This window comes from Triticum urartu, chromosome 2A (genome assembly GCF_056163025.1).
Source record: "Triticum urartu cultivar PI428250 chromosome 2A, HENAU_Tu73, whole genome shotgun sequence".
Taxonomy (NCBI): Eukaryota; Viridiplantae; Streptophyta; class Magnoliopsida; order Poales; family Poaceae; genus Triticum; species Triticum urartu.
In genome coordinates this window covers 624,157,983-624,168,660 of record NC_141874.1, presented here as the reverse complement: position 1 = coordinate 624,168,660, position 10,678 = coordinate 624,157,983, and the positions used below count along the sequence as shown (strand labels likewise).

Below are 10,678 nucleotides of genomic sequence, written 5' to 3'. Positions count from 1 at the left end.
GTGCCGGTATTGAGGGGCAATGCCGACCCCGTTGTTTTTGAAGAAGATCCGGGTTCCGTTGCCTGCCCGGGGTCCATCCCCCCGACAGTAGTCCCCGAAGCTGTGAAGGTCCGCCGTCTTCAGATGAGTGGGCCTTCGCAGTTTCCCCCTTAAGCAAGGTGGATTCTGCGAGCGCCGGGTCCGGCAACACCCACTGTGTCCCGGGTTTCTCAGAAATCGGATCGTGGTATCCCGGCCGTGGCGGGGACCGAGAAGTCCGCCAAATCTCGGGGCAATCCCTCGGGCTTCGCGTGGGTGCCACGTGGTGCCCGGAAGTCGGAGGGGCCTGACAGGCCACCCGCGTGACGGGACCGGGCGGCGGGCTGGGGACCACCGCCGCGCGCCCTTGGCCCAAGCGCGTGGATTTATTGCGGCGTCCGGGGGTTGGTTGCTCTTCCCCGGGCAGTTACTACATGCGTACGTGGGCACTTATTGCGGGGTAGTGGAACTGGTGCGCGCAGATGACCCTACTTCCCCACGTTCAAACCAAGGGTTATAAATTGGGGGCAGGGGGTCGGCAGACATTATTCTCGCTCGTCCTCTCCTGTCCCTTTGCTCTCGCTCCGCTCCTTGCAACCGACGCACTGCAGCGCCCGCTGTTCCGAGCAGAACTCCTTCGCCGTCCATCTTCTTTCTTCTTCTTCTTCTTCTTCTTCTTCCTTTGATCAGGTCGCTGCCATCGGGGTCCTGGATGGGCTCGAACGTCACCTCTGAGGACATCACCCAACTCCAGGCAATGCGGCGCCTGCCGCGGGAGACGAGCATCAGCGTCCGCCTGCCGCGGGGCGAGCAGAGGCCTCGGCCCGAGGGGCAGGAGCGCATGGTCTTCCTCACGCACTTCGAGCGCGGATTCGGGCTACCGGTGAGCACCTTCTTCCGTGCATTCTTGGAGTTCTTCGGGCTCCAACCGCATCATCTTGGCGCCGGCGCCATCATCCCGCTCTCCGGCTTCATCACCCTCTACGAGGGGTACCTGGGGGTCGAGCCATCGATCGACCTCTAGGCGCGCTTCTTCACCTTGAAGCAGCAGGGCCCGTCGGCCGGGGGGTTCGCCGACTACGGCGCCGCCATCATCTCGAAGCGGTCGGCGGCGGATTTCCCCAAGATCCCACTGGAGGATTCTTCCACGAAGTGGCAGAACTCCTTCTTCTAAGTCCGCAACCATGGCGCGGATCGCATCAACCTTCCGGCCTTCGCCATCGCACCGCCGTGGGCGAAGACGAACTGGGGCTACTCGCCCAGGCGCCCGTCGCAGGAGATCGTCAATCTCTGTGAGCGGGTGACGGTGATGAGGACGCAGGAGGGGCTCACCGGCACCGAACTCCTCACCGCGTTCATCAAGTGTCGGGTCCTTCCGCTTTAGGGGCGCTCCTGCCTCATCGGCGAGATGGTCGGCCTTCAAGACCCCAACCGCATGGGGTCGACGCGGTTGTCCGCGGCGCAGGTCGCGCGCAGTGTGAATGACATCTCCAAGGCCAACCTTGGGGAGGACTGGGAGTTTGGCAAGGCGTCGTACAGCCGGTCGAACCCGGCGCCACAGGTGAGTGTCTGGTCTTCTTACTTCACCGCCGTGCACCTTCTCGTCCGTCCTAACGCGACGCGGGTGGTACTTCTGAACGCGATTTGGCATCCTTATGCCTGGGCCTCGTCGCAGGTGGCGGCGGTGGCGCCAGAGGAGCCCGCGGCACGTGGCGGTGAGGAGGAGGTCGAGTCCGACGCTGGTGCTGGGCGTCGCGTAGGTAAGTCTCATGTTTTTCTTCATGTGTCTTGAGTTGCTGACCGTGGCACGGAACGGTCGATGCTGACGCCAGTTGTTGGTGTAGTGGCGTTGGGCGGGGGAGGCGGCGACGCGGGCAGAGCCGGGTCCTCCCATGGGGCGGCGCCGAGCCGCCCGCATGGGAAAGACAGCATCGCACCGCGACCCCAGGCCCCGAAGCGCACGACGGACCCGGCCGGGGCCGGGAGGCTGGCCAAGAGGAAGCGCGGTGGCGGGCACGGGAGGGGGGAAACCCTGGTCCTGGTCTTGGCAGGGTAAGCCTCATTTCTTGTTTGTGCTCAGCTTTTCTCCTTGAGCTAGTCTTGTTTCTTTTCCGCTCATTCTATCTTCTTCTTCAGGTCTCCAATCGCGTTGTCGAGGGCGGCGACGGAAGTCGCGTCCGCCGAAGGGGCCGAGTTCTGCAGGAGCTGGTCCAACCTCGCCGACCAGGCCGAGGTGGAGGGACAGGCCGACTCGGACCTCGGCCTGGATCCGAATGACGCCGAAGCCGTGACCTGGCGGGACAGGAACCGGGCCGAGGCGGAGCTGAAGGCGTCATCGGTCCGGGCTTGGACCGACACGGCGGCGGCATGGGCGCGAGCCAGCGTGGAGACGGCTTGGCGCGAGATGCCGGTGGGCACGATGGTGGCGGCGACGGTCTTTGAGCCGTCGTCGGTGAGGGAGCGCAGCCATGGAGGCCGTGCTGAGGTGGTGATCCCTGACCGGGTGATCGTGGAGGTGGCGGATGAATCCCCGCCGCAGGCCGACGTGGCCGGGCAAGCTGGGCCTGTTGGTGGTGGAGGCAGTGCCGTCTTGGAAGAGACGCTGCGGGCGACGGTGTTGGAGGCGCCGTCGGTTTTGGAGCAGGCACCGCAGGCGGTGGTGCCGGAGGCCGCCTCAGCAGCTGGGCCGGACACGGCGACGCAGGGCGTCCCGGCGTCCGGGTCGTCGTCGGCGCCGGGAGGGGCGTCGGGGGAGGTGCTGGCCGTGTCGCGAGCGGTCAGCGGGGAGTACGCCTTGGTGCCCCAGCAGGGAGGGTGCCGAGCTGCTGTGTCACAGCCGGCGCGGAGCGGGAGCGCCGTTGTCTTTGGGCCTCAGACCAAGGAGGAGGCGGCACTGGACGCCGTCAGTCGCCACCTGCGAGGCCGGACGGAATGGCTCGAGGCCTTCGCCCAGTCCGAGGTGGAGCGGACGCGCGACCTGGAGCGCGCCATTCTGGTAAGTTTTCTTATGATTTCTTCTTTGTGGGGGCACGCCAGCGCACCCACTGGGTGTAGGCCCCGAGGTTTGGGCCAACTACGTAGTAGTTGGGTCGAATCTTTAGAGTGTTGGCCTTGTTCTGACTTCTGCTTTCTTCAGCATCTCGACGCTTTCCGGGTCGCCGCCTACAATCGTCTCCTGGGCAAGCACCGGGAGCTCAAGGGTCAGCTTGCCGCCAAGGAGGAGGAGATCCGCGTCGCCGCAGGTATTCTTGTGCTCTTTTCTAGTGGGGGCGCGATAGCGCACCCACTGGGTGTAGCCCCTGAGATTCGGGCCAACTGTGTAATAGTTGGGCCAAATCTTAAGTCTTGCTTCTTTCTTCTGCCGAGTCCTTCTTTGCAGCTGAGGTGCTGTCCTGTCGGACTCGTCTGCTCCGGGCCGGTCATCACTACGGCTGGCTCATTGCCGACACCGGCTGTCTAGGCGTCGAGGCGGCGCAGGCGAGGGCGGAGGCGGCCGCGGCTTGGCGGTCCCTTGACGAGGCCACCGGCTACATGAGCAGCTAGCGGGTCACAAGAGCCGTCTCGAGGTCGAGGTGGAGCACCTTAAGGCGGAAGCCGCCAAGGTGGCAGAGGCGCAGTAGGCCCTGGTGGAGGCAGACCAGCAGCGCGGCCAGCTGGCCGACGATAAGGGCCGGCTCCAGACCGAGGTGGATCGCCTACGGGAGCAGGTCACCACGGCTGAGGGGGCCCGTCAGGACGAGGCCCGTCGCCCCGAGGCGGCCAAACACAAGGATGCCGAGCTGAAGGCGGCCCTTGCGAAGGTGGACGATCTGGAGAAGGCGCTCAAGGAGCGCGATCGCACCAACGAACGGGAGCGGCGTGGTACGTTGCTTGAAGCGCAGCACCTGGAAGAGTCCTTCTCCAGTAAGTGTTTTTTCTTGTCATTCGCCAGGTCGGCATCCGGCCTTTCTTCCTTGTTGTTCTTCTTCTAACTTGCTTCTTCCTTTGCGGCAGGGGCCTTCCCGGAGACGCGGCGGCTGGTGGAGGAAGTCGTCCGCCATCAACGCGACCCGACCAGAGTCGTTGGGTCCAGGACGGATCCGCGGGTGGCTGGACCTTCTCGGAGATCATTGTCGACACTGAGGCCCGCCTGCAGGTCGTGGGGACGCAGCTGGGCCGGCTGTCCCAGGCCGGCACCACGATGACGGCGGCCCTATGGCCGGACTTCGTCCAACCGAGCAGCTTCTCGCGCCTGGTGCGTTGGTTGGAGATGGGGCCGGACTAGCTTGGCGAGTGGCGCATCTCCGCCGCACGTGCCGGTGCTGAGATGACGCTCCAGTTCGCGCTGTCCTGGCATCCGGACCTGCAGCTGGATGCGTTGATGGGCCAGTGGGCCGGCTCGGAGCAGCTTTTGTAGGAGCAAGCCGGGCGGATCGCCTCCTGGGCCAGCTACATCGCCAAGTTCGCCTTCCACGACGAGTTCCATCAGGAGCGGACGGAAGACGGCTGGGCCGTGGACGGTGAAGACTATGGCTTGCTCCTCCATGATCCGGAGGGGAGCTCGGAGAAGACGGGCTTCTACCACGACGCGGGCGCTAAGGAGGACACCGGCACCTCGCTGGATCCGTAGGCCGCTAGGGGAGAGCCGTCGACGTCACGACGCGGCGCTGGAGATGCCTGAGACACTTTGTGTAATAATTTGTTAAATAGCAGGTCCACCCACCCACTGGGGGTTTTAGGGTGTAATGAACTCGGGCCATGGGCCTTTATTTATATACTCGTTTGGTTGTCGTGGGTGCTTTTGCTTTTTGCCTTCCATTTTGACCAATTTCATGTGTTTTTCCTTTCCCAAACCTCCCCCCGCGAGTCAGACGGCCGAGGCTCCTGTCCGTGACAAGGAGTTCGGCTCTTTGAGATGAGTGCGCAGGACTTGGGTCCCTCGAAACGTTGAGCGCGAGCAAGACACCCACTGGGCCGGCTGGCGGCAATCCGACGAAGCCGGTTGGCGACTGTTCGTTTGATGAATGGTGAGCCGGGTTGATCGACCCCACAGCCTTTGACTTAGTGTATGAAGCATAAGGGAGCTTTGGTCCGTTGTGCTTGCCAGCCGACAGCCAAAGCTGGACCTGTGGCTTTAGGGCGAAGTGGGGAACCGTGGCATCCTAACTTTATCAGGAATCACCAAGTAAGGCGGCGGGGTGGCGACCGAGCTGGCCAGCCCTCGAGCCCCCGGGTCGAGCGAGTTGGACCGGTGGCCGGGTTCAGTGGTATGGTGATGCAAGGGAATAGGACACAATAAATTGGTTGACAAAAGGCAGCCCCTGAGTCTTGTTCGAGGACCCCGTAGTTTCATGTGTTTACAAAAGGCAACAATACATACGCTCGTGCGGCTAACTGTGAAACGGGCGGAGGAGTTCCGCGTTCCACGGCCGGGTCGTTTCTTCACCGGCGGTGTCTTTCTTGCGCTTTCTTAACTTGCGTGCGTCGATGAGGTAGTAGGCGTTGCGGTCGCGCAAGGCCCTGCTCACGATGAGTGGGCCCTCCCATCGATGGGACAACTTGTGCTGGCATGCCTGCTCTTGGACGAGTCAAAGGATGAGGTCGCCCTCGCGGAACGCGAGGGGCTTGATCTTCTTGCTGTGGTAGTGCCTCAGGCCTTGCTGGTAGATGGCCGAGCGACTGATCGCCAGGAGGCGTGCTTCTTCGAGCAGGTCGACGCCATCTTCGCGGGCTTCTCTGGCTTCGGCTTCGGTGTACATCGTGACGCGCGGCGAGTCAAAATCGACGTCGATCGGGATGATGGCTTCGACTCTGTAGACGAGGAAGAATGGGGTGAACCCGGTCAACCGATTCGGCGTGGTGCGTAGACTCCAGAGAACGGCTGGCAACTCGTCAAGCCAGCTACCAGGTGAGCGGATGAGTGGCTCGACGAGTCACGGCTTTATGCCGGACAGGATGAGTCCATTGGCCCGCTCGACCTGCCCGTTGGACTGCGGATGCACAACGGAAGCCAGGTCGAGGCGGATGCTGGAGACGGAGCAGTATTGTTCGAGCACGCCCTTGGTGAAGTTGGTGTCGTTGTCGGTGATGATGTTGTTCGGCATGCCGTAGCGCACCACTATGTCCTTGATGAACCGGACGGCTGTTGGCCCGTCCAGTTTCTTGATTGGTCTTGCCTCGATCCACTTGGTGAATTTGTCCACTGCCACCAGCAAGTGCGTCGTGCCGCCTCGAGTGGTTTTGAAGGGTCCCACCATGTCGAGTCCCCAGACCGCGAAGGGACAGGCGATTGGTATGGTGCAGAGTGCTGACGCCGGCTGGTGGCTGCGTTTGCTGAAGCACTGGCATCCGTCACACTTGAGGACGAGCGACTCGGCATCTTCGAGGGCCGTGGGCCAGTAGAAACCGTGGCGGAATGCCTTGGCCACCAGGGATCGTGATGCGGCGTGGTGCCCGCACTTGCCCTGATGTATGTCGCGGAGGATGTCGATGCCCCGTTCCTGCTCGACGCAGCGCTGGAACACGCCGGTGGAGCTGCGATTGACGAGCTCGTTGTTGATGATGCTGTAGGCGGACGCCCGGCGTCGCACTTGCCGAGCTTCGGTCTCGTCCATGGGGAGAACCCCGTTCTCCAAAAATTCTGATATTGGGCAGGCCCAAGATGGAGCCGTAACCACGGCAAAGACGGCCACCAGGGTGGGTTCCGAGTCGGCAGCCCCCGAGCTGGGTTGAGCAGGCCCCAGGTCGGGTATGGCGACGGCCGGGTCTGGGACGATGGTGGCCAGGTCGAGCTGAGCAGTCTCCGGGCCGGGTTCGGCAGTCCCGGGGCCGGGTTGAGGTGCAACCGGGTCGTCTGGAACGTGGATGGACTCGAAGTCCGGCGATGGCTTGACGGACGGCTTGCACAGGTGCTCGAGGGAGACGCCGGACGGTATGGCTTGTCGTGATGAGGCGATCTTGGCGAGCGTGTCGGCTGCTTCGTTCTCCGCGCGTGGGACGTGGAGGAACTCGCAGGCCTTGAAGGATCCGGATAGCTTCTGGACGAGGAAGCGGTAGTTTGCCATGTTGGGGTCGCGGGCGTCCCATTCGCCGGAGCACTGCTGCACCACCACGTCCGAGTCGCTGTAGCACAGGATGCGCCGGATGCCGAGTTCCTTGGCGAGCCGGAGGCCGTGCACAAGGGCTTCGTACTCGGCGACGTTGTTGGAGGCGGCGAAGTGGATCTGGAGCGCGTAGTGGAGCCGGTCGCCCTTTGAGGACGACAGTACGATGCCGGCCCCCAAGCCGAGTCGCATCTTGAACCCATCGAAGTGCATGCGCCAATGCGTCGAGTCGGGAGGCGGCGGCAAGTACTGGGTCTCGGTCCAGTCGACGAGGAAGTCGGCCGGGGCTTGAGACTTGCTCGTGGTGCGGGGCTCGTAGGGAATGGTGTGGCCGGCTAGCTGGATTGCCTCTTGGCAACCCGGCCAGAGGCATCCCGGCACCCGATGATTTCTCCGATAGGCGCCGTGCTGACCACGGTGACAACGTGCTCTTGGAAATACTGCTTTAGCTTCTTGGCGGTGAAGTACACACTGTAACATATCTTCTGGTAGTGCGGGTAGTTCTGCTTGGAGTTGGAGAGCACCTCGCTCAGGTAGTAGACTGGGCACTGGACGGCTTGGATCTTACCCTTGTCTGGTCGCTTGACCACCAGCACTGTGCTGATCGCCCGCGAGGTCGTGGCTATGTAGAGCAGCAGCGGCTCCTTGTCGGTTGGCACGGCCAGGACTGGTGCGGTGGTGAGCATGCACTTGAGGTCTTGGAAGGCCTCATCCGCCTTGCCGTTCCATTCGAACGGGCTCGTCTTCTTCATCAGCTGGTATAGGGGTAGCGCCCTCTCGCCCAGCCGGCTTAGAAACCGGCTGACTGAGGCCAAGCATCCGGTAAACTTCTGGACATCGCGCAGTCGAGCCAGGTTGCGTATGCGCTCGATGGCCTTGATCTTCTCCGGGTTCGCCTCAATACCGCATTCTGAGACAAGGAAGCCGAGTAGCTTTCCGGCCGAGACGCCGAAGACGCATTTTTCCGGGTTAAGCTTGACCTTGTATTCACAGAGGTTGGCGAATGTTTCCTTCAAATCGTCAAGGAGCGTGAGGTGCTGCTTGGTCTTCACCATAGTGTCGTCCACGTACACATGGATATTGCGGCCGAGCTGCGGCAGTATGCATTTCTGCATGCAGCGCTGGAAGGTGGCGCTGGCGTTCTTCAAGCCGAATGGCATGGTGATGTAGCAATACTCCCCAAAGGGCGTGATGAAGGACGTCTTCAGGGCGTCGGCCGGGTCCAGCTTGATCTGGTGGTAGCCGGAGTAAGCGTCCAGGAAGGACAGGAGCTCACACCCAGCGGTCGAGTCGATGACTTGGTCGATCCGCGGGAGGGCGAACGGATCCTTGGGACAGGCCTTGTTGAGGCTGGTGTAGTCGATACACATGCGCCAGGTCTTGTTCTTCTTCAGGACGAGGACTGGATTGGCCAGCCACTCGGGGTGAAACACTTCCATTATGAAGCCGGCCGCCAAAAGCTTGGCGACCTCTTCACCAGTGGTCCTTCTCTTTTTTTCGGAAAATCGTCATAGGGGTTGACGGACAGGCTTGGTGTCCTTACGAACGTGAAGTTTGTGCTCGACGTACTTCCACGGGATACCCGACATGTCCTTGGGGGTCCATGCGCAGATATCCCGATTCTCACGGAGGAAGTCGACGAGCTCGCCTTCCTATTTGCTGTCGAGGCGGGCGCCTATGACAACGTACTTGCTGCAGCTGGGGTCTTCTGGGTTGAGCCTCACTTTCTTGATCTCCTTGGAGGGCGTGAAGGCGTCCTTGTCGGCGGGGTCCGGGGTCGGGATCGACGCGGCGGAGGCCTCGCCTGCCAGGGCGACGATCCGGTCGAGCTGGCGCCGCTCCTCGGCAATGACCAGCAACTTAGCCAACTTGGCGCCGTCTCGGGCGCACTCCAGGGACTTGCGGCAATCGTCGCTGGTATTGATGAGGCCCTTTGGACCCAGCATCTTCATCTTCAGGTATGCGTAGTGGTGAACCGCCATGAACTTGGCGAGCGCGGGCCGGCCTAGCAATGCGTGATACGCGCTGGACAGGTCCACCACCTCGAACCAGATTGGTTCGCGCTAGAAGTGGCTCCTGTCACCGAACAAGACATCTAGCCGGACCTGGCCAATGGGGGAGCAGGAGAGGCCGGGCACAATGCCGTGGAAGATCGTCCGGGTCGGCTCCAGGTCCTCGGCCTTGAGGCCGAGCTGGGTCATCGTGTCGTGGTAGAGGATTTTGATGATGTTGCCGCCGTCGATGAGGAATCGAGAGAACTTGCATGTGTGCCGCGTGACGATAGTGGGGTTGAGGACGAGGGCGTAACCACCCGGACTCGGCATGACTGTCGGGTGATCCTCTCGGGTCCAGGTGATCGGGCGATCTGACCAATGCATGAACTCCGGCTTGGGCGGGACGACGGTGTTAACCTCCTGCCGAAGGAGGCGTTCGCTGCTTGTGGTCGCCGAGGCTGGTGAAGACGACGTAGGCCGTGTTCTAGTCCGGGTGGCGTCGTCGTGCATCGCGCCGCCAGCTAGAGGCAGAGGCGGAGGTGGTTGTAGCGCGCCTGGAGCCGGAGCCGGAGGGGGCGGGATGTCGCACCTCATGATGCGCTTGGTGATGGCGCACTGCCGAAGCGTGTGCGTGGAGGGTTTTGCACCGATGTGGTGCTTGCAGGGGGCATCGAGCATCTGCTTGAAGCTCATGGCGGGTTGCCATGCTGTCTTGCCGGTTTGCCGGCGCTTCGTCGTCGGGTCCGCCGCGGGCTCGGCGGCCGCGACGAGCCGGTTATCGTGACGCGGTGCCGGCTGGTCGGCCTTGCGCTTGTTGTTCTGGTGATGCTTCTGCCGGCTGCTTTCGCCGGCCGGCTTCGGAGGGGGAACCGGCTTCGCCTTGTCGGCTTTATCCAGCGCCACCTGGATCTTCATGGCGGAGTCGGAGTTGGCGTACTTGTCCGCTGTCACCGTGAGCGCGGCCATGGTGGCCGGCTCAGAGCGTAAGAGCTTGTGCTTGAGGAGGGTGCCGTCTCGGCACCCGTTGGCGAAGTACTGGATTGCCTGGACTTCATGGACGCCCTCGCAGCTGTTCCGGAGCTCGGTCCAGCGTGCGAGGTACTCGCGACCGGTCTCTGCAGGCCCTTGTATGCACATGGCAAGCTGGCTAGGGCGGCCGGGTCGCTTGTAGGTCCCCATGAAGTTGCGAATGAATGCTTCCTCGAAATCCACCCATGTGTTGATGCTGCCCATCGGCAGGCTGTTCAACCATGTGCGGGCCGACCCTTGGAGCATGAGCGGTGCGTAGCGCACGGCGAGACGACGATTGGCACCGGTGATGCCAGTAGCCATGGTGTAGCCGGTCAGCCAGTCTTCTGGCTTCACCATCCCGTTATACTTGGGGGTGTCACGGGGGAGCATGAATCTTTTGGGGAAGGGCTCCTCCCGGATGCGCGGGCCGAAGCACGCCGGCCCGATAGCGCCGCTCTCCTCCATATCTACGGAGTGAGCGAGTCGATCAAGGCGGTGGTGAGTGTTGGCGTCGTCGATGGCGCGTGGGCCGAGTCGACTTGCGGCCAGGCCACGGGGGGCCGGGTCGGTTGG

The 10,678-nt window shown here is 62.6% G+C and overlaps 2 protein-coding genes across 2 annotated transcripts; both read right to left on the bottom strand.

Annotated features, from left to right (window-relative positions):
• Nucleotides 1-5,930: 5,930 nt before the first annotated feature.
• On the bottom strand, nucleotides 5,931-7,313 carry LOC147986280 (uncharacterized). Its single transcript, XM_087541944.1, has one exon. It carries the CDS (start codon nucleotides 7,311-7,313, stop codon nucleotides 5,931-5,933), a length of 1,383 nt encoding a protein of 460 aa, XP_087398070.1.
• Nucleotides 7,314-8,752: 1,439 nt separating this feature from the next.
• LOC147986279 (uncharacterized) lies at nucleotides 8,753-9,082 on the bottom strand. Its single transcript, XM_087541943.1, has one exon. The coding sequence runs from the start codon at nucleotides 9,080-9,082 to the stop codon at nucleotides 8,753-8,755; it is 330 nt and encodes a 109-aa protein (XP_087398069.1).
• Between the last annotated feature and the right edge of the window lie 1,596 nt (nucleotides 9,083-10,678).